We start from the raw sequence: 22,500 nt of genomic DNA on the forward strand, positions 1-22,500 counted from the left end.
GATTTCCATCAGATCCATCAACAATACAGAATTGTGTGACCTTGGTTTTACAGGTCACGCTCGACTTTACTTCAGCTTCGAACTTCCCAACTACTGGTAAGGGCTTGGTAGACCTACAATGTATATCGATTCCATAAATCTTCTTTGAGGTAGGTAAAAGGTGAACATTTTCCAGCTGATTGAATGAACACGAGTCAATGACATTCATTCCTGCTCCAGAGACGTCAATTAAGCATTTCACTGTTTTATCCCCAGTGAAAACTTCAGTTAGTGGTTGCACCTTGTCACGCACAGAATGAAGAGTGATACGGTAGGTGTATTCTTCATCGGTGCACTCATCACCATCCCTTTCATCCACTGTATTAACTTTCTTGGAAGTTGATCTGCTTCTACATACCCTTGTAAAATGTCCTTTCTTTTGACAGTGCTTGCAGGTTTCATTCAGTGCAGGGCAAGGGTAATTTTCTCCACAACTATGACACTTCTTGCTTTCAGGCGGTGGCTTTCCTTCTTTGACTGTTTGAACGTCTGGTATTTTTCATGTTCTTCTTTACCTTTGGCTTGCTTTTTGGATATTTCTAGACCCCGGCCATAGTTGAGTAGAGCTTTGAGATTCATGTCTTCTCGAAGAGCTCTTCGATGTAAATGTGAGGATAAACAGGACATGACTATGTGTGACTTCATTATTTTCTTCATCTTCATTAGTAAACTTGCATGTTTGAGTCAGGTGTCTCAGCCTTGTGCAGTAAGAGTCAAGTGACTCGCTAGAATTCTGAGTAGCATTTCTGAACAAAGTCATGTAAATCTTGTACATGTACACTGTAGGTCTTGTTTACTTTTGGCTGGAGGAAGGCATTCAGAGCCGCTACAGCTTTCTCATACTCTTTCTCTTCCCCTTGATCTGGAAGTGTTTCGAATATGTCGCTGAATTCTTCACCAGCCGAGTATAAGAGCAGCGCTCGCTTGCATGTCGAATCTTTCACATCATGGGAAGTGATTCTTGCAACGTGGGCCGACTGAAGGGTTGTCTTCATGTACAGAGAACAAAGGAAATGGAGGTACTGTAGGATGTTCACCATTTCGCTTCTTTCCAATGTGGTCGATCCAAAGTATCTGTAAAATGAGCTGCAGTTGTAGGTGAGTACACTTGAGTTATCGTCGTCAGCAGTTATAGAGTTCACGATTATAAAGACTTGCTCTACAACACAGTACTCCTTTCTCTTCACTCCCAAGGTTCCTTCTCCTGCGCATGCCCGTCATGCAATACAATGACATTAGACATGGAAATACAGCTATAATCATGTTTACACTTGTTGTTGACACATTATTTTGAATTATTTTAAATTTTATTTTTTTAATAGGATACAGTAGTTGAAAACTGGAATAGCTTACCAAGTAGTATTCATAATAGCTCTAATTTGAAGACCTTTAGAATTAATTTGATGAATCATTTACAGTAACTCAGTCTTAATTTCATGTATTCACAAAAAATATTTTTAGGTTATATCATGATTATTCATTAATCATTTTTGTTATTATTTTGAAGTGTATATCCAGGTGATCTGCCTCTTATGGGGTCTCAGACTCTTTTGTGGATCATCCTTGTGACACTACAGTTTCCTTTTCTTTCTTTTCTTTTCCTCGGTAATGTGTTGCCATTAATTAGCAATAAATAAAGAAAAAATATAAATAAATACCGGTAAACTTGTCCTGCACGTTTTGCCAGGAGTACTAAGAACTGAACTCAGTTAACGTGTTACTTTGACTAACAAGTGAAGATAGCATGACAACATGTCACACAGACATAATACTAACATCTGGTCTAATCAAAAGGACTGAAAGAGTGAAACCAATGAAAGTAATTGCATAAACAGGTCAACAGGTTTATTCTACATGTATTTCCTTTGTCTTACTTCTCCAAGCTTTAACAATGAACTGAATATCTGGGAGAAACCTTATGGAGCAGAGAGCCAACAAACGTGAACCACACTGAGCATGAGCAGGGTATCATCTAAGGAACCTTTAGCATATATAGATTCAGTGTATGGCTGCTTGTAGAAACCTCCAACAACTCTTCTTGTCCACTAAATTATATCATAGAAGTTATTTGCAAGATGAAAAAAGTTGGGATTTCTTGCACCTTTTACTGTTCATCTGATGCTCTTTAAATGATTTTTTTCATCCCTTGAAAGAGCCAGTGTTACAGGGTCAGACATTCCAACCTCCTTTGAAGGCAAATAGGGAGTATTTTTTTTAGTGCCAAAGGTGCTCGATGGCGCAAGCCTGTAAGGTGGTCCGAGGGTATTTTCCCCCCTCCAAACCCAAGAAATTTTACAAATTGTTTTTCTCTCAAGTGGCTTTTTCCTGCATTTTGTTGGCCACGCTCGTCCACCACTTTTGGAGCTGCATAATGGAGTAACACTGCTGGCCTCATGAGTCTTCACAACACGGAGTGTCTAATGGAAAGACTGTGCGAGACATTTTAGGGCAGGAAAGTGTAATGGGTAACATTTTACATTGAGAGTGCAAAAATACATGTACATAAGATGAGCAATTTTTCCCCTTGTTTTCAGAATTTCGTGATAAGTCAGGAGAGCGGGTGGCAACACATCAAATCGGGAGACTCCTGTTCAAATCTAGCCTCCCATGCAGACACTCTTAGGGCTTTGTAACGGGTGCCTCCCCCACAAGCGAGTCCTGAAGCGAGCCGGAATTGTCGTAGACCAATCACAATGCACTTCCAGATTCTGGAAGTGCAATTTGGACCCTGAGAAATTTTGCTTACGGTCACTGAAAGTTCACTTCAAGAAAATGTGCTTTGTGTGTTGGTGATTTAAAATCGCTGACTTTAATTGTGTAAATTGTTATCAAAGAGAAACTGTAGGGTATAAATTAATTTCATGCTTTGGCTTAGATGTTTGTGAATGAGAACGGTAGAATTCGTATGGTTGAAACATTAAACTTTTTGCTCCCATGCTTTTCAAACCTATTTGTGGCGGTCGCTTGGGATTGATATCATATTTATATTTCCCTGCTATAATTTCAGTGGAGTGACCCATTTCATTTGAATTTAACCCATTTCGTCTAGTTCTTTGGTTGAACTAATTTAAGGTTTGCTTTATTTTGTCAAATCTAAGAAACACTGAGTACTAACAATTTTTTGCAACACAATAACATTAAATCAAATGGTTAGAGATGATCATCGCCAAAAGCAGCCTGAAAATTTCAAACTTAGGTAATGGATTTTTTTTTTTCAATTTCTTCTTGCTACTGTCTTAGTTGCGTTCATTGCACTTGAAGGTAATGGTTCTCATGCAGTTCAAATACACTTGCAATACTTTAATAGTTATTCGTATTTACATGTATATATTTCCATTGCGCTTTCAATTTTAGATGAAGCGACGCCATACCATTGCTAAGCACTTGCATCTTGACTCGCGAGAGTGCAATTTCATACCCCACCGAGGAGACAAAATAAATCTCTCTGAGGAATATTTTGGAAAGGCTTCATCCCTTTCATGATTCATTCAAAGAAGAAGATGATGCATTGATGCTCCCAAGGGAGCAATCGACACGATGCCAATAATTATTGGTTCCTGAGTGTGTAACTTGCACGAGATTTCCAGATGACAGTAACTTAACTAACTTACTAATTCAAAGGTATTTTTGCGTGGTTTACTGAATATGCGGGAAAAGAAGAATGATCTCAACAAGTGGTATTAAAATCCTAAAAGGAAATGGTGTTTAGCCGCGCATTGTTCAAAGATAATTAAGCAACAATATTAGCAAAAAGCTTTAAAATACAAAGCAATGTATGGCGTTCCTTCCCAAATTAAAGCTTAATTATCTCTGAAAAATGCACATGGTTACCCCCAATTTTCTTTCTGAATACCAAGAGCACTTGCTAACTTCTGCTTTCTCTGCATAAAGTTAAACTACGCAAAAATATCCCTGCATTAGTAAGAACTACCGATAGGAAATCCGAGTATCTGGAGATGTGCAGAACGTGTGGATTGCGCAATAACAATAGTAGGCACCGTCCTTAACAAAGGGGAAGGAATGTGTGGCTTGTTTCAGGAGACACTCCTGGGGGAGGAATGCCTGACAAAGCCCTTAGAGTGTCTGCATGGGAGGCTAGATCAAATTGGGAGGAATGGAATGTCTGAAGGGCATTCTGCAAGTTAGTGTGTGATAATGCTTAAAACTAATGCATACAACATGCCCCATTTCCTGTTGTCCATTCCGTTGGATCCCACTCCTTGTCCCCCATGTATACACCCTCACAAAATGCTTTAAACTATTTTGTTAAGGTTGCAAACTTTTATCATGTACAAAATATTTAAGATGTCACAGGGAAAAGACAGTATGAAGGAGGGAATGGCAGAGTGGACAGAGCTCTCACCTCTCACATGTATGGTTTGGGTCCAAATCCACCAAATGTGGGTTGAGATTGTTGGTTTACTGCTCCAGTTAGTAGGTTGTACTCAGGGTTATAATATGAAATGAAATCAGGAGTTAACCCATTGGCATCCAAACCAACCGAAACCGGCCGGACTTAGTATTTTACTCTGTCTAACGCCAGATTATTTTACTCTGTCTAACGCCAGATGATTTTACTCGTCAATGGGGAACCCCTGGGAGTCAATGGGTTAATAACTCACTGAAAAACTACATGTATGTCCCCATTTAAGAAAGATCTAAAGTTAAACAGTGCTCAAAATTAGTGGTCGTCCAGTCATTAGAGATGACCAGAAATTTTGCCAAGTATTCAGTTTTTGGTAGAGTAAAAAGCATGATTCCCAATGGACAACCTAGCCGAAAATAGAAAATGAATGAATTATTAATCACAAACAGTACCCGACATACTTGTTGGTTTTCTATTGTCAATGTACATGTATGATCATACATGTACATGTAGTACTTATGAAATTAATGATAATAATGCTCAGCTGCAGCAAAATAATTATAGTAATTATTATTAGTTAGCTGTAGCTGTCTGCCTATGTTTTAAATATCTGTAGCTTTTACAAAACATTGTGAGACAGGAAAATGCAAGAGACAATATCACAAACATGTACATGTACCTTTAGGCAATGGAGATTTAAGACATCAAAATATACCCAGTCTTCAAAGAACTATGGGATATTCAAGCTGAATTGATTGTATCTCAACACTGCATACATTTAATCGTAGAGGGTTTCCTAATAAACCTAATAGGCAACCAAATGCATGAGTTTTGTTGCTTGCCCTTTGAAACAGGGACAACCTGCATTTTTTATTTCAAGCACTGATATAAATATAATGTATGGAGAGGTACATGATATTTGTTGTACATTAATCTTACAACTTCCTTATTGTAAAAAGAGTTGACTGGAGGAGTGATTGGAGCTTTCTCTCATTTACCTACTAGGTATCCATGGGGAGATGAGGCCTTTGATAAAGCAAAGCAAGAAAACAAGCCTATTTTTCTTTCTGGTTAGATGGTAGAATATTCATACTAAAACAAAATTTGTGTGCAATAAAGGGCACAAGTATTAGCGTTTGATGTCTTAGTGTCGAGGTCCCTTCAAGGACTGTTTGTAATTTTGCCAAATGGAACTTGAGTCCCCATGAGTTCACTCTTTGATCCTATCTCTAAATAAAGTAAAAAGAATAGGAAAAGGAAAATGGAAAAGATCACAAGTTATCTCATGAAACTGGTTCTTAATCCTTACCTTTCTTAACTCCGAACTTCTCATTCATGTCCTAACTCCAAACTAAAAAAAAACGTTATTTGAAATAATAATCATAATTATTACTACTTATTTTTAATTGCGATGGGCTACAAACCTATAGTGGGGATCATGCAACTGACAGTCACATTTTATAAGACAGTTATTGTCTTATAAAATCTCTGAGATTGTTCACAAAACTGTCAGTTACATGTGTTACACATTTTGGTGTAGGAAATTTAAAGTTGATTATTAGTTACAGTATATGGCAAGTGCTCATTGCCGATATACAGTCACATGTAATGAGTGCTCTGGCTGGCTAATTGTGATGGCATTGTTTTACCTTAATGCCAGTGGCCTGATTATGAGTTATGCAGTAATTCCAGTGCCAGACCACGCACCGGTGGCTCCGTTGGTTGAGCATCGGGCCGCCATGCGGGAGGTTGTGAGTTCGACTCTGGCCGGACCAACACTCAGGGTCTTTAAATAACTGAGGAGAAAGTGCTGCCTTTGTAATTACATCCACAAATGGTTAGACTTTCAAGTCTTCTCGGATAAGGACAGTCACTATAAACAGTAGGCCCCGTCTCACAAATATCTTTCATGTTCATTAGTTCCCTGTGGGACGTGAAAGAACCCACACACTATATGAGAAGAGTAGGGGATGAAGTTCCCGGCATTGTGGCTGTCCTCTGTAAGTGTATGGGTGGATGGGTATAGCAGGTCCATATCAGCTGAATAGCTGCCAATACTTCAACCTGCTCAAACAAATAAATAACAAACAAACAAACAAGACTAGCCCTTCTTATATATTAAAAACTGAATGACAGATATCGGATTTCCAGCATTTTCATTGGCTCATCGGACACAGGCTATCAGTTCATATACCTGCAGTACCTACATGTAATATGGTCGACGAATGCGTCAGCAATAAAGTGAGCTGAAAACATTTTTGCAGCTCTGAGAAAAAATGGCCGACAAAAGCTGTTTTAGACCAGAATTGACTGAGGCAGAAATCAAGTTGAACATAGAAGAGTTTTAAATATATTATATTAAAATATTGAAATATATACTTGGGCTTGCTGGATATAAAAATGATTATAACCAACTCACCACTGTGCGCCTCGTTGGTTGTCTATCACTTCATATCCAGCACGCCCTTGTAGAATAATATTAAATAATGTTTTGATGGATTATCAGTAGTGTGTTTTCAAAGTACTCAAAATAACCTACCTAAAGAATGCAGTTCAATTTAAAAATTGTTTAAAAGGGATCCAAACTTACTGCAAGTATTGGCTACATGTACGTAATGATACAATTTATAATCATTATGTTGCTGGATGTGAAGTGATAGATACATGGCGAGTTTGTTATAATCATTTTATATCCAGTAAGCCCAAGTAGAATAATACTCCAGGTTCAACAACTCTTCCATGCATTGTCGACTAAAGCATATATTTCTGCCTCGGTCAGTTCCAGTCCAAAATGGCTTTTGTCGGCCATTTTTTTGTCAGAGCTACAAAAGTGTTTTCAGCTCACTTTATTGCAGATGAATTCCTTGACCATATTTCAGCTGTAGGTACACCAGGTATATGAACTGATAGCCTGTGTCCGGCGAGCCAGTAAAAATGCTGGAAATCTGATATCCATAGGTCAGTTTTTAATAAATAAGCTGTATTCTTACGTGTACTTGAAGTGTGCATTTCCGTCTGTCTTTTTTTCATGCAGTGGGTTACTCAACTTGCCACTGGTGTCATGTTATGGAAAGAGAATCCTTTGAAAGTGAAGAGATTGCACAAATCCTCAATGAAAAATTTGTTTCTGTCAAAGTGGATCGAGAAGAAAGACCAGATGTGGATAAAGTCTATATGACATACATTCAGGTGATTATTAGATTTTTTGGTCGTAAGGAGGATGAAATATTTTTACTGTTGACTAATACCTACAGGAGACAGTACGTGTGGCCTTGAGTTTCGGATATCCCAGGTTCAAGACCAGCTCTGACCACTCGTAGAATTTGATCAGGACTCAGGTAGTCCTTGGTTCAACTTCCAAAGCTGCGCTTGTAAATAGCCAACTGGTTTGCCTCTGGCCAATTGGGATTCTTAGCAGCTAGTTGCTGTTGTTGTTCTGTTTCTTCGTTTCATTAATTGTGTTTCATTGGAGTGGTCAATTAAGTATGTATTGTATATGTACAATACCGGTACATCATTTAGATATTTTTTTCTTCCAGGTACAGAATCACAAAACCTATAGTAGGGATTAACATTTTCAGTATGGTTTTGTGGGCAAATGTCTGGTCATAAGACTTTGTAATATGAATGTGTACTTGCAGAATTCTGTGAATCCTGGAATCAGTGATTGGCTCTGGGAGCGGGCAGAATTTTTCTATCTTGCCTGCCAATTCAGACGGAATCCAAGCCTGGTCGCATGAGTTTGTGTGACAGGTGTCTTTTAGGACCAAAAATAGAGTTAACTTTTTGAAGTTTTGAAGTTTGTGAACAGAATCAACTGATCATTGCGGTATTTCCTGATAGTTCTCTTTTGATAATTAATAAGTATTGCCGGTCACCCTTAAGCAATGGTTCCCAGCCAGCACTGCGGCCTACAGCCTTGGGCCATACTCAAGACCTCATACTCGGGCACAGTTATCCATATACAGGGATGCTGCTTAGCACCAGCTGCCGGTGAAAATCGCTGCTTTATTCTTGAGAAAGGGGTGATCGCCAACTGAATTTTGGCCGTCAATCGAAGTGACTGTGAACAGCGCAAATTATTCTCGACAAAGTTCAGAAGTCATTTGATGTGTTTAAACAAATTTGAATATCTGTTAGTATACAGAATTATCACTAGAATTTATCGATACTGGCAATGAAACACAACCTTTGTTTGAATACTGTTGTGCATGTCTTCTGTTTCTCTGTATTCGCCATCTTGAAGAATGCCAGGTGTGACACTGGGAACAATCTTGTAACCAGGTCCCTTTGATGCTCAGAGCATGAATTTACCGTCTCAATTAATAGAACCTTTAACTGGATGAATTTATTCTTAGCTACATTGGTTCCCTGTCTCTTCAAAAATTCTTAATGCCTCCATAAAGGGATCCGGGTTGCAGCAAAGCTTCATAGCCGCCTTGATCTTGATATCCTTGTATGTTATCTCTACCGATCTTAATCCTCTCCCCCCACACTACCTACTCATGTATAGTATAGCTGTTGATCCTTGGGGGTGATTTCCTCCACTGTCTACCAAATGAATATCTTTCTTGCCTCTCTGTCTACTTGTTGCAGCTGCACCAGTGGCCATGTCTGCGTCCACATTAAATACGATAACACAGGTAGCGCATACTGGTTAGTTGCAACTACCTTAGAGTCTGCTAACCTGCGCAAGTACTCCTTCGACTCGTTCTCAAGAACCAACTTATCTTCCTGCTTAGAGTTCTCTAGTACACCCAGAAACTTGTACGTACTTTCTTCTCCACAGCTCTTGATCGACTTCAGCTCATCAATCTCCATATTCTCCATTTGCTTTACACACACTCTCTTCACATGCACTACCAAACATTTTTTCTCATTCCATTTCAAACCAATACAGTCCATTCCTCCCTTTACGGTTTTCGTGACTCTTTCTAAGTTGCTCTCCGATGATGCATGCAACTTCAAATGGTCAATGTATAACAGGTGTGTAACCTTACAAGAGATTGATTTTGATAGCTTGTAACCGCTTGTGGCTCTCCACTTCCAGGCAATAGGGTTGAGGCACAGGGTGAACAATGTTGGACAAAGGGAATCACCCTGTGGCAGACCTTTCTTGAAATGGATGATCTCTGAACTCTCGCAACCCTGCTTAGTTTCCATGACGATCCTTGTGTTCCAACTCCTAGAGAGTTTCCCTATTAAGACTCCAAACCATTCCGGAAATCTGTGAAGCTTGAACATCTCACTAACCATCGATGATCCACCAAGTCGTATGCCTTAGAGACATCAATCCACGCCATGCTCAATTATTATTATTATTATTATTATTATTATTGAGTACATATACTTGAAAGGTATGGTTTAAAATAAAAGATCGGTTGGTTTTTGATATTTTTCCAGGCTATGACAGGTGGAGGTGGTTGGCCCATGAGTGTGTGGTTGACTCCAGATTTGAAACCCTTTGTTGGTGCGACTTACTTTCCTCCAGAGGACCAAGCTGGTCGACCAGGCTTCAGGACAATTCTCAATCACATTTCCAAACAGTGGGAAGAGAACAGAGATAAGCTGACGCAGCAGGCAAATATTATCCTAGAGGCCATACAGCAACACACAGGAGAAATGCACAAGCAAAGTGAGGCAGGAGATATGCCAAGCACAGAGTGTATTGGCAAGCTGTTTAGTGACATGAAAACAAGTTTTGATGAGGAATATGGTGGATATGGTGGAGCTCCAAAGTTCCCACAAGCATGTGAGTACCTTTAAATTATAGAAATTTAAATTGTGTACATGTACATGCAATCAATCTGAACAGAACAGATTCATAAAGAGATGACAATATTGATCTAAATTAAAACATCCTGGAATCCTGATCACATAATCTCCATGAGGCCAATTCAGTCCAGAGAATGAGACTTAAGATTTTTCTAATGCATCTTTTGGGGTGAATGGTTGAAAGGCGTAGTATCATGGGAATTATCCCTTTTATTTCTAAATCGACCATAAAATTACTAAATCAATTTTCGGTGACCGTTTCATTCTTAAATTGCTTCTGGATCACCACAGTGGGATAAAAATTGATTAAATTTTAAAAGAAAAATTAGCCACACTCAATTATTACGGAGTTCATCTAAGATGCAAGAGGAGATTTTGAAAACGTCGGCATTCATTCTAATCTTGGCTACACATAACCAAAAACACTTAGAATTATGGTTTCTGTGATCTAAAATAGCCGTTTTGAAGAAACTTTGGCCATTAATTTCCGTTTGCCATCGGTAAACAGGTGTACTGAGCTATCCAGATTGGTACTAACAATCCATGATACTGCCCCTTTAACAACATCTTGGTCCACTCAAAAACTCCATACATGTATGTGCTCGGTCTTAAACCCTTTCAGTCTTGAGAATGTGGGACTTATAGATTTTACTCTGTCTAACACCAGATGATTTTACTCTTCAATTGGGGTTACTTTAGGCTAGGGATGAATGGCTTTAAACTTGGAATGATTATTACCGGTAATAAGATTGTGAAATAAGAAAATTGTTTCGGTAGTATTTGTTTAGGTCTTGAAAAAGTTGAGGTTACTTAAATAATAAAAATGTGCTGGCAGGTTTGAATGGAACTTGTGCAGCCTCTGTGATTCTTGAGCAATACTCCTCTTCCCTGTGAAACAAACCAACTGGTAAATGGTCAATTGAATGTTGTGAGAGAATTTTAAAAAAAGATAATAATTATAATAATTATTAATTTATATCAAAACAGTGAAAGGAGGATTTGAAGGTTAAAGGTTCTTATTATTAATGAAAGAGGGTTGATAGTTTTCGTTTAGATTTCTGTCCGGTAAATATTACAGCATAATGGGAGCTTTTTTTGTTTGTTTCATCTGTCTTTATTTTTTTTCTTTGCAGCTAATTTTAATTTCCTCTTGAGGTTCTTCTCTTTTAAATCTGGCACTGAGGAAGGGAAAGATGCACTAAATATGGTGCTCAAGACACTAGACTTCATGGAAAAAGGTGGCATTCATGATCATATTGGGCAGGTAAAAAGCTATGAAATTGAAGGGCTATATGCCTAAATGTTGAAAGTGCGGATTACATGTACTGTACTTTGTGGTTTTATCAACTACTAGTATATTTTTACATTTGTGGTTTATTTTCAAGCAATAAACAATGACCAACTTTGCAATGAATTATCACAAGTTGCACTCATACATTTGGGGTTAGAAGCTAAAAATCAGAAAGGTTGACCACTCATTCTTTTTTTATAAAATAATTAGGATATAGTACACGCACTCTCATTGGTCAATAGCTGTGTTTAGATGAGAGTATTTAGGGTTTGAGCCAGCTTTATTGCCTCAGGAGTCATTATTTATCCCTCTGTGGCCCTTGCAAAGGGACTAATATAGGCAATAGCAGGGACTGAAAAGTTGTACTTTTAAAATTTGTGCAGCCCTTGTTGCCCTCAAGAGGGTTTTTCTTTTTCTCCATCCACCAAAAGTGACACCACTTGTGCTCATTCAACCATTTCGTCTGGAAATTGCAAGGTTTCGAATTTGGAAGTTGAGCATCATTTTCTTCTGGCGATTCTTCCTTGTGTTTGAATTCGTTTTCAGTTTTTTGTCTTCTTGGTCGATGGTTTTACCTCCTTCACATCCAAAATAACTCAACATTTTCCTCTTGGACATTTTTCCAAAGAATATATTCAGTGACAGACAGAGCAGGGCACTTTGGTCCATAAATAAAACGAGCTGTAAACATGTGCGTACATGTACAATGTATCTAAAGCCAGTCATGAGTGCAACACAGTTCTCATTTTACTTGCAAATATGGTAAAAGTGATCCTCACTTGGTCATTCGTATTTCAAGCTATCGATTTCAAAACAGTTAAATATGTGACAGGTTTGAAGTGCTGTTTTAATAAGGATCGGAATGCGAGAGAATAGCGTTTTTTGATAAGGTAGTGATAAACGATTTTTATTCAATTACTTTAGCCATGATAAAAATGAAAATGTAAAATGCTACCCGGCAAAAAAATACATTGCTTTTAAAATTACACCGTCCTGGTTTTCTTATTGGTGCGAATTTGCATAAACTTCTTCCATTTAGTTTCGACTTTGGGGGACATTTATGGCCCGTCCATCTATTTAAGGGACAAATCGTCCCGCAAGGGAGAGAATGTCGCAAGTTCGCGTTCTGGCTCAAACCCTGAGTATGTAAATACGGCTGTGTCATCACACAAATTTTGATTGGTTATGTGTTGTCAGACGCTCGTTTTGATTGGCTGATAGGGAATATGAGCATCTATCAAGAAAATCTGTTTTGATCAAGAAGTAAAAAAACCAGCATTTTCCTTCACTTGTTGAATTCTCCCAACTCCCCCGTGTTTAGATGAGGCTATGTAAACACGGAAAAAGTCCACTATTGTTTAAATATCGTTATTGCTTCTATTTGTGTACTAGGGGTTTCACAGGTATTCTACTGATCGCTTTTGGCATGTACCTCATTTCGAAAAGATGTTATATGATCAGGCACAGTTGGCAGTTCTGTATGGAGATAGTTACCAGGTATAAAAAGAATTAAGGTTCTTTGTACTTCATACCTTCATACTTTCAATAATCATGTCGTCTGTTCACCAGAATCCTTACTTGAGTGTCTTGAATTATGCAATGATTCTCATTGGAATTTGCATGTAGATGAGATTACCAAAAAGGGTAAATCATCTCTTGCATTTGTGAAAACCAACTTGTATTGTACAAGTTGTACACTTCTTTACATTTGCATGCTTAGTTACCTGGCCTTTAAATGAAAGTGAGGCTGATGTTGACCATGTTATGATACAGACCTCCCTCCCTTTCTTATGTTAATGATGTGTCTCTTTTAAAACAATGTCAACTCCAGCCTCACTTTCATTCATACGGAAGGCAACTAAGCACACAACTGTAAAATGAGCTATTGTCACGAATGCCTCACATGAACATATCTAGAGGCATACACTGTACGTGACACTTGTCAGGGCTCATCTGGAGTATGATAGTGTTTATAATTAGTTACATTTACTTCAATATATTTATGTTTTATTTCTAAGTAACCTGTATGTCAATCTGAATGTTGTGAGCTATACCTGACCTCATATGTGTAATGGGAAACCTTGATAGATTAAAGATGTAGATGTAGATGAGAGTACAGTGAAATCTCGATTTCACGAAGTGCTAAGGAACTGAGGAAATTAGTTCGTTATATCGAAATACATCGAAAACCTCGTTCCAGCCCTCAGAACTCAACTTGAACAGCAGACTGCAAACTCGAGGCCATGTCACGTGACACTCAGAGGTTCGCCGTTTTCGAAAAATACGCGATGTTAAGTGTGTCTAATGTACTCCCTATTATCTGTGTTCTATAGGCCAGCAGGAAAGAGAACCTTGCGGAAACTACCAGAGACATCTTGTTGTACGTTATGCGGGATTTGAGCCACCAGGTAGGAACTCAAATATCCAACAATTTAAAATGATACTATTCAAGTTTGCAGTGTAATGCGCCCGTGGAAAGGATTAGGTGCTTGGCGACGGGCAAAATGAATTCGAACCTACGTCTTCCGTAACACTACCCATTGAGTAGGAAAAACTCCTACATGTAGATTGTGAATGAAATCCTGTTTTGGAAAAGATTAATTCTCTCAGATTCTCCGAATCATTTCTTCGTTGAACAGTCAACTACCTTACTAACCGGAAACCCTTTCTTCAAATAATAGATGACAAACGATCTGAGATCAATCCAAACTGGCCTAAGAACTTGGATGTTAAACGGTTTAAGCATGAATGAACTCTGCGATCAAGTGCAGAAACATTGCTGGAAATATCAAACACTTTTCAAGATCACGTAGCGTCAAGTTTTAATAAACTACCCACAACCATCAGAAACTGTATATATATATAAAGACCATAAACAGTTTTTATTACACATAACATGAGAATTTTATTCCATAAAGCTCATTCGTACAGATCTATACGCTTTATTTTCACATGTGAAAAAAGCCTATACAGAATGGCGTACAGCTCTTTCACGTGTGGAAGTATAATCAATCAAGGATAGCGTTAAGGGCCAATCACTCGTGTATCTCGCGCAAATCGTACGTTGTTATTGCATTTGGTTCTATTGTTAGTGAGTTTTTGTTTCTAATTTGCGTTCAGAAAACTATTTCAATGAAAATTCTCGTCTTATGTGTAATTAACAGCTCACGACATAGAAAGTGCTTTGTACGCGGTTGTATTCACGCGTTGTTTGTGTCAAAAACCCGAACGAGCGAGGTACGAGCGAAGCTAAAAAAGATCGCATGTAGTTTCTGTTTTTTTTTTTTTTTTTTTGCTTCTTGACAAACTGACCTTCCTTAGTATGTGTGGGCTGTTCCTAATAAAGTAATTTTTTATAGTTCATTGATGTTGATTGGCCCAGGGATTTTTTCCGTGTGTTTTTCCAGTCCCTTCTTGATGAGCCCTACAGCACCTATAACAACTAGTACTGTTTCTGTTTTCATTCCCCACATTCTGGTTCTTTTGATCTCTAGGTCTTTATATTTGGAGTTGTTGTTGTTATTATTATTATTATTATTATTATTATTATTATTATTATTATTTTTATTATTATTATCATTATTATTATTATTATCATTATTATTTTTATTTTTCTTATTATCATTATTATTATCATTATTATTATCATTATTATTATTTTTATGATTATCATCATTATTATTATCATTATTTTTATTATTATCATTATCATTATTATTATTATTATTGTTATTGTTATTATTATTATTATTATTATTATTATGAAACGGCTCTAAGAACAGTTTTATATCCTCTTATATTTAAAGTTTGGTGGATTCTATTCTGCTGAAGACGCAGACTCTTTGCCGAGCAAGACCGATTCTCACAAGAAGGAAGGTGCTTTCTGCGTTTGGGAGGAGAAGGAGATTCGACACCTTTTGCGGGAGGAACGAGTCACAAATGAATCTGGCGAAAATATTCCCACCTCATGCTTGTTTTTAAAGCACTACGGAGTTGAGAGCGAGGGAAATGTCAAACCCCATCAGGTAAAACCTAGAATTCTGGTTAGAAACAAGTTCAAATCTTGAGAGTCTCGGCAAAATTGGGTACTTGAACCACCTTGCCTTTCTTCCTCGATTGAACGCTGTTTGGGTTCAGTGTTTTCGACAGTTTTGTAAAGTTAGCGGACATATTTCTGAAAGCACCGGGCGTAACATTTTTGCCTTGCGAGCGCCAAAGGCGCGAACTTCCTAGAGGGTCTGGGGGCATGCACCCGGGAAAATTTTTTTTCATAGAACACTCAGAAAAGTTGTTTCCAGTGTTTCTGGAACCCAAGAATCAGTTTCCCGGGCAAGGCTGGATTTCAATCAAATTCTCTTTAAAAAGTGTATTTAAAAAAACTTGTAGTAATAAAAAATAAAACGAACCCCTCAAATATTGGCATCAAAGTACCGGACATCGAATTGGAAACCATCGTACGAAACGTCCGGCCTCCAACGAAAACTCTGTGGGTCTAGTGGTGTGATTTGCTGGTACATTAATATTAAACAGAAGCACGTATTAAACCTTGGAGCGTGTAACTTGCAACTCTTTTCCTTGGAACAAAGCTCGGGATTTTAGGACACCAACTTTGTGCCCAAATATGGACAAGGATAAGATCGAAGCTGCACGCGCGGGAAAACGCACGAGCTAGGTTACATCCAAATAAGGAAATTTTTAAACTCAAAAAAACCCCAGCTCTGAACCAGAGTTAAATACTTCAAGGTAATGAGCTTCTGTATTAAAGATATTGGCCGTTTTCACACGAAAAGTCGAACTAGTCGGACAAATCGTCTGTTGTGAAAACGAGACGAAAAAATACCAGAAATTTAGTAAATGAAATCTAATTTACAAATGCAATGTTAAACTATATATGACAATCACATTATGAAATTCGACATTAAAATTTGAAATTACCTGCATTGCATATTTTCCCCGGAGCATCAATATTACGTTACCCGAAACTAGGCAGTAACAAAGTTCAACATTTATGGAACAGTATCATCAACCTTGTGTGTCCCACAACCGACAATCGAAACGCAACGCAACTGGTATTTATACAGGAATGTCAATACTTCAAGCGCGCTGCTTAAAGTGAAGAACAGGTAAAAAGTAAGCACAAAAAAAACCGTGAAGTTTATCAGTTTTACGGCATCTACCAGAAGGGATAATCCAGAACATGATTGCTGCTTCTCCTGGCTGACCCGGGGTCTGTGTTCGGTGAAGTGACATGATCCCGCATAACTTATGTACATTTCTTTCATTGAAGCAATTTCTCGCTGATCATCAAGACCGTCTTGCTAAAGTGTTCAAAGCTTGTAAACTCAAGGGATGTCTTTGGCATGCGATAAATTTCGCAACGATCGAATCCATCGCCGTAAAAAGTCTTAAACTAAACGGTTGCCATAATTCCCACGATCAAGAAAACAGGTGCGGGTTCACATTTCATTTGGCGCCAGGTTGAACTTTTGCCGCTCGCGAGCAAGAATTTTTCGTCACGTGATCAGCATTTTTTCAAACCGCAGAACGACCTCAACGGTGCGTGAAGCGGGGTGAAAAAAGCCACTTGAAAAGACTTTTGAGATCAATAGCAAAGTCGAACGAATCGACCAATGGACCACTGCGGAGAAGTGGAACTAGCGATAGAAGCGATGGTTTATGGGAAGTTTTCAGTATGGCGAGAGGAAATAAGGTTGGCGCTCGAGCCATACCTAGTGCCAGTCTTCAAGCGCTCAAACTTATCCAGTTTGTCGGTCTATTGTCCGTCTTTCATGACTGATTTACGTCGGACAACACTAGCGGAATTGGTCGTCTTGAGTTCACATTACTCAACCAAACCATATAACGAGTTGTCCGTTTAGGCGATTTATTCGTCTTCTAGTATGAAAACGGCCATTCTCATGTTGCCTAACATTTTAACTTTTGTTTTGCAGTCGTTTTATTTTCTTCTTGGAGTGTAAAATGACCGGCAACAAATTTTTTGCCTTAAGGCCTTAAGGTTGATATGCGCTTTAATTGAAAATAATTCATTAGCAGTCCCGTGGCCTTATCAAGAACGTGCACTTTTTTTGCAGGACCCCCATAGAGAGCTTTGTGGCAAGAATGTTCTGATTGTGCGAGGAAGCTTGCAGGAGACGGCAAGATCGTTTCACATGGATGAATCAACAGTGAAAGAGCAACTGGTGCGAGCTCGAGAAATCCTGTTTGAAGAACGAAGAAAGAGACCTCCGCCACATCTGGATACCAAAATGATCACAGCGTGGAACGGTGAGTGCTATTTGGCGATGACGTTGTTAGAAGATACTTCTCACCACAGCGTCAAACAAGGAAAAATCCGACATTAGCAATCAGTTACAATCCATCGGGGCTTTGTTCTTTCCTTCACGGCAACATTAGATTAATTGAGCAGGAGGGGTTAGGCAAATGTTTTCAACTGTTTTCTTCGGACTTCTTCCCGGAAGACCGAGAACTTAACGCGAAAAGGTAGCTAGCTTTCTCTTAATGAGTTTCGTTCAAGATTGTAATTTTTCTGTAATCGACTGATTCCGGTCCGTAGTGCTTATTTCAGCCATTTTACAAAACTTTGCCAGTACAATTTCTGCAGCGCCTCCTGGGGAAGGAGAAAGAAAGTAATCAAAGAACGAGAGTATTGCGTTTTGGGCCATTAAAGCACTGGGATCAGCCAATCAGATTCGAGAATGTATACAGTCCACGAAGTTTGATTAAAATTCTTTCCTGTCAACTGCCTCTATCTGGTAGTTGCTCCTTGCCCTCTGCTAACGGCTCTGTGATATTTTTTTTATTCTGTTTTTTACAATTTTCTTTCCATGACGATTGGCCAAATGCAATGTTTCGTTGTGTTTGGTCATTAATTAATGCCCAGTCACGTAAAATTGGGCTATACGCGTGCCATGTCGCCTTTCTTCAGTTGTTTCGGGGTATTGCGTAGTTAAGTTTCTTTTTCTACATAATTCGGCAACACTAAACGGAGAGGCTATGTTTATAGTACTCTCAAATAAAGTTGTGGTTTTCAACGAAATCCGAAAACCGAAAAACCCCGAGCCGGCCGAAAACTTCTATGTTAATCTAGATTCAGTTTGCGGTTTCTCTAACGGAGATAAAAGCGTAAGAGCATTTAGTGAACTACTGTCACCACTAAGAACCAAGGTTTTTTCTCTTTTTGAAGGTCTTATGATATCTGGTCTTGCTCGTGGGGCCCAAGTCCTCGGTGAAGACGTTTATGAGAAAAGAGCCATTAAGGCAGCCGAGTTTGTGAGGAAATATCTGTTTGATGAGAAATCCGGACAACTTCTACGCAGTTGTTACCGCGGAGACAGTGGAGAGGTGATGCAGATGTAGGTATTTCTGTCCAAAATGTCGACCTTGAAATTTCCTTTCCACTGTTTGTAAGCAGTTCCCAGGCCTCTGGGCGTAAACAGTCAGTTCCAAGAATTCTTGAACAATAATCGTTCGCCATGTTGGATATGTACATCCTTTATTGGTGAAAGATGAATCCTAGATATCTGTTTCACAATGGGGGGCATGAATATAAAAGAAAAGAATATTAGTGAGTTAGAAAGGCAGACAATGTTTACGAGAACGACACGGACGGTTACGTTCAATTTTCTCTTCAAACGACCGTGACCGCATCGTTCACAACAATTTCATTCCTCAATGTTGGTACACACGAACTTATAATTCCAATGAAATTCTCGTAACTGCCCTCGTCGTCCTTGCTTGACTTCCCTATTTTGATGTTTACTAAAGATTTGTTGTATCAGGGTCAAGAACCGGTTTCAGAACGGTTAGTCTTGGAATTTTTAGCAGCTTAAATTTTCTCTTTCTTTTCGTCTTAAATGACAGTTCTCAGTTAAGAAGGATTTAATTTCATGTAATTTTACGCTAAAGGGAAATGCGGTTTTTGTGGGTGACATGTACTGAGGCCATGTGAACGCCCCAGTGATCACGAATAGTCGATTTGGAGACCACTAGTCAGCACCATTTCGACTGCAAATGAGTAGGAGACCAGTCGATGGAGACTGATCCCTTCACTAAAATTTCCTCTTTTCAGAGACACTCCCATTTTCGGGTTTGCTGACGATTACGTGTTTATGATTCGTGGGCTGCTGGACCTGTATGAAGCGTCTTTAGATGAGCAATGGTTAGAATGGGCCGTGAAGTTACAAGCTAAGCTGGATGAAATACTGTGGGACAGTGAAGGTGTCGGTTACTTCATGGGTAAACCGGGTGATCCCTCCATTCTGGTCAGAATGAAAGAAGGTTAGCAGGTTTGTGCTGTTGCAGAAGTCTCGTTTTTTGTTGCTTTTTTTTTTGCTAATATGATTTTCTTAACCAATTTAATTGATTCTCCGAAAAAAATACTTTAATATGACTGCATTTACTTCACGTTTGCCGCGGTGGTGGAGATCACACGCAAAGCGGAGTCAGTGCTCCAATTAAAGTGTTCCGGGAGGGACCACAACACCGGGTAGAGTGAGATAAGGCCTGATTTATAGTCGTTAGTTAACAAGCAATTGCCATTCCTTTATCGCCGGACGCATTATTTGTCGGATACGAATATTGCTTTCAGTTTTCGCGTCGTTTGGGTAAACAAAACAGGTGGGCCAATGCGGACTGTGTTGATTTTTTGTTTTGACAAAACAAAAACAAAAACGGGAGCTGCGTTTCGGAATAGCTCATTTCCGAGTTGCTGCTTGCCTCAGTTTCAAAGCGAGTCCTGGTGCACAACCATTCAAATGGAAATGAGTTGCGCATTATTATGCAAATCAAACTCATTTCTCTTACAATAGTTGAGCACCAAGACTCACTTCGAAACCGAGACAAACAGCAACTCGGAAATGGCCCATTATTTTAGGGTTTAAATGACATTATCATTCATTAATTCAATGTTCCGTTTTTATTGGCTCAAATTCCCTTCAAACAAAACAAAGTTATTCGTCTAGTCGTTGCCTACTTTTGCACGAATGACAACAATCGCCCAGTTAAACAAAATTATGAATTACGTTATGTCCCGTCAAACCGTTCTTTTCTAAGCAAAGCAGTTTTTCAGGAAAGCCTTTTTCATTGTGATTCATTTCATTTTCACATTTGCAGCTCAAGACGGCGCAGAGCCTAGCGCCAATTCATCGTCGGTTGGTAACTTGGTCCGGCTGTCTAGCTTCACTGACGACAAGAAATATCTTGAAAGAGCCGAGCAGATCATCAAGGCATCGGTTACTTTACTTTCAAAGCTTCCTCTGGCCTTGCCAGAACTGGTGTCCAGTTATATTATGTACCTTCAACCAAAGAGACAGGTCAATAGATTTATTGTCATATCAAATGTCTATTTTTCTTATCGAACTTAAAATTAGTTTGATGAAGCTAGTAAGTAGCTTGACTAAAGAATAACCGGAAGTGTTGATATTCTTGCGGGCGCGGTTAATTAGCGACCTTCAGATTGGAGTACGAGTTCTCAGTTCTGAGCACGCGCATTTTGAAAAATTTCGTTCTTTGTACCTAAAGGCGGCGAAAAACTAGATACAAAAACCCTCAACTTGGCGCGTAACATTGTTTTGTTGCAAGTTTGGGTCGATGTCTCCCGTTTTTCACCTTGCATGATCAACTTGTCGCGCAACAAAAACATTTGTTGCGGGTTGAAGAAAGTTGTTGCGAAAAGTAGAGCGCGGGTCTACTCTGAGCAACAAATTTTGGTTTTGTTGCTCGTTTTTCATCAAGCTCACGACTTGTCGCGCAACAAATGTGCTCTTGTACTAGCAAATCAACCAATCAGCGCTCTGCATTTCTTCAACCCGCAACAAATGTTTTTGTTGCGGGTCAAGTTGATCACGCAAGGTGAAAAACGCGAAACATCGTCCAAAACTTGCAACGAAACAATGTTGCGCGACAAGTTGAGGGTTTTTGTATATTGTCTTTCGCCGCCTTAATGCGCGTGCTCAGTACAGAAAACTCGCACTCTTAGGCGTTCTCATACTCCAATCTGAAGGCGTGAGTACGACGTACGACTACGCGTGCGACTTTTTTCTCAGACCGTATCAGGCAGTAATGTGGATTTAGGTTGATGCGTTTTTGACAGGGGAAAACGGAGCGAACATGATCGCATGCACGTGAAGCGATATAACGAAATTGTGACTTTTCGAAACTTGTGGCTTTTTAGATGAAGTGTAAAACAGTGTTTATTGATATTGGTTAGTAGAGTAGGGTCAGTAGAGCTAAAAATGAACGAAAATTGTAATTGCTGTTTCCAGATCATCATTGCTGGTGACCGAGAATCGGAGGACACAAAACAGCTTCTGAAATGCGTTCATTCGCATTACATCCCAAACAAAGTTCTCATGCTTTGCAATGGTAAAGAAGAAAGCTTCCTCGCCTCCAAGATAGCAGTCTTTAAAACGTTGGTGCGGAAAAACGGCAAAGCTACGGCGTACGTCTGCCAAAATAACACATGCTCACTTCCAGTGAACACTGTCGAGGCTTTAGAAAGGACTTTATCGAGGTAGAGTTGGTTTACCCGCCAATTCAGCAGGATAGTAGGAAGCAGCATAGTAAGCACGATGGTCATGGTGTTGTATTTTGTATCTGCAGAGGTCTGTGATTGGTTGAAAGATCTCGTGCAGGGTCATCATCCGACCAATCGCAATGAAAGAAAAGTTGTTGGCAAGCAGTGGGGGCCAAGAAATCTTAGATCTATAGTTGCATCGAGTTTCACTTGTTCTTCCGAGCTTGTCGTCCCTTCTGCTTTTCCCTGATGGATGAGTTGTTGATATTTGGAGATACTTATACTTAGTCCGAAATAAACTTGGTTTGATGCCCAATTGATGAAGATAACATTGCCTGACATGACGTTTTAGACTTGCTCAATAAAGAAGAGTTGCATCGTTATCGTACAAAGATTGTAGGAGTACTTAGATTTGAGCCTCGGTGATTCTCACATCAGGCAATAGATGATTCTATAAAAAAAAAGATTAAAAATTAAAGGTGTTGGGAAGCGTTA

The 22,500-nt window shown here is 39.0% G+C and overlaps 1 protein-coding gene across 2 annotated transcripts in view; it reads left to right on the forward strand.

Annotated features, from left to right (window-relative positions):
• Positions 1–22,494, forward strand: part of LOC138060037 (spermatogenesis-associated protein 20-like) — a 25,309-nt gene extending 2,815 nt beyond the window's left edge. The window contains exons 2-13 of one of the 2 annotated variants that reach the window (XM_068905716.1): positions 5,411–5,475; positions 7,440–7,594; positions 9,809–10,157; positions 11,314–11,444; positions 12,864–12,968; positions 13,805–13,879; positions 15,278–15,496; positions 17,564–17,756; positions 18,676–18,844; positions 19,561–19,769; positions 20,604–20,803; positions 21,755–22,494. In XM_068905716.1, coding sequence (XP_068761817.1) covers positions 5,411–5,475; positions 7,440–7,594; positions 9,809–10,157; positions 11,314–11,444; positions 12,864–12,968; positions 13,805–13,879; positions 15,278–15,496; positions 17,564–17,756; positions 18,676–18,844; positions 19,561–19,769; positions 20,604–20,803; positions 21,755–22,006 — 2,122 coding nt within the window. In that variant the 3' untranslated portion in view covers positions 22,007–22,494. Of the gene's footprint in view, positions 1–5,410; positions 5,476–7,439; positions 7,595–9,808; positions 10,158–11,313; positions 11,445–12,863; positions 12,969–13,804; positions 13,880–15,277; positions 15,497–17,563; positions 17,757–18,675; positions 18,845–19,560; positions 19,778–20,603; positions 20,804–21,754 lie in introns of those variants that run through there. The other variant, XM_068905717.1, reaches the window with a different exon arrangement.
• The last annotated feature ends 6 nt before the right edge of the window (positions 22,495–22,500 follow it).

This window comes from Montipora capricornis, chromosome 8 (assembly GCF_036669925.1).
Source record: "Montipora capricornis isolate CH-2021 chromosome 8, ASM3666992v2, whole genome shotgun sequence".
NCBI classification, from domain to species: Eukaryota; Metazoa; Cnidaria; class Anthozoa; order Scleractinia; family Acroporidae; genus Montipora; species Montipora capricornis.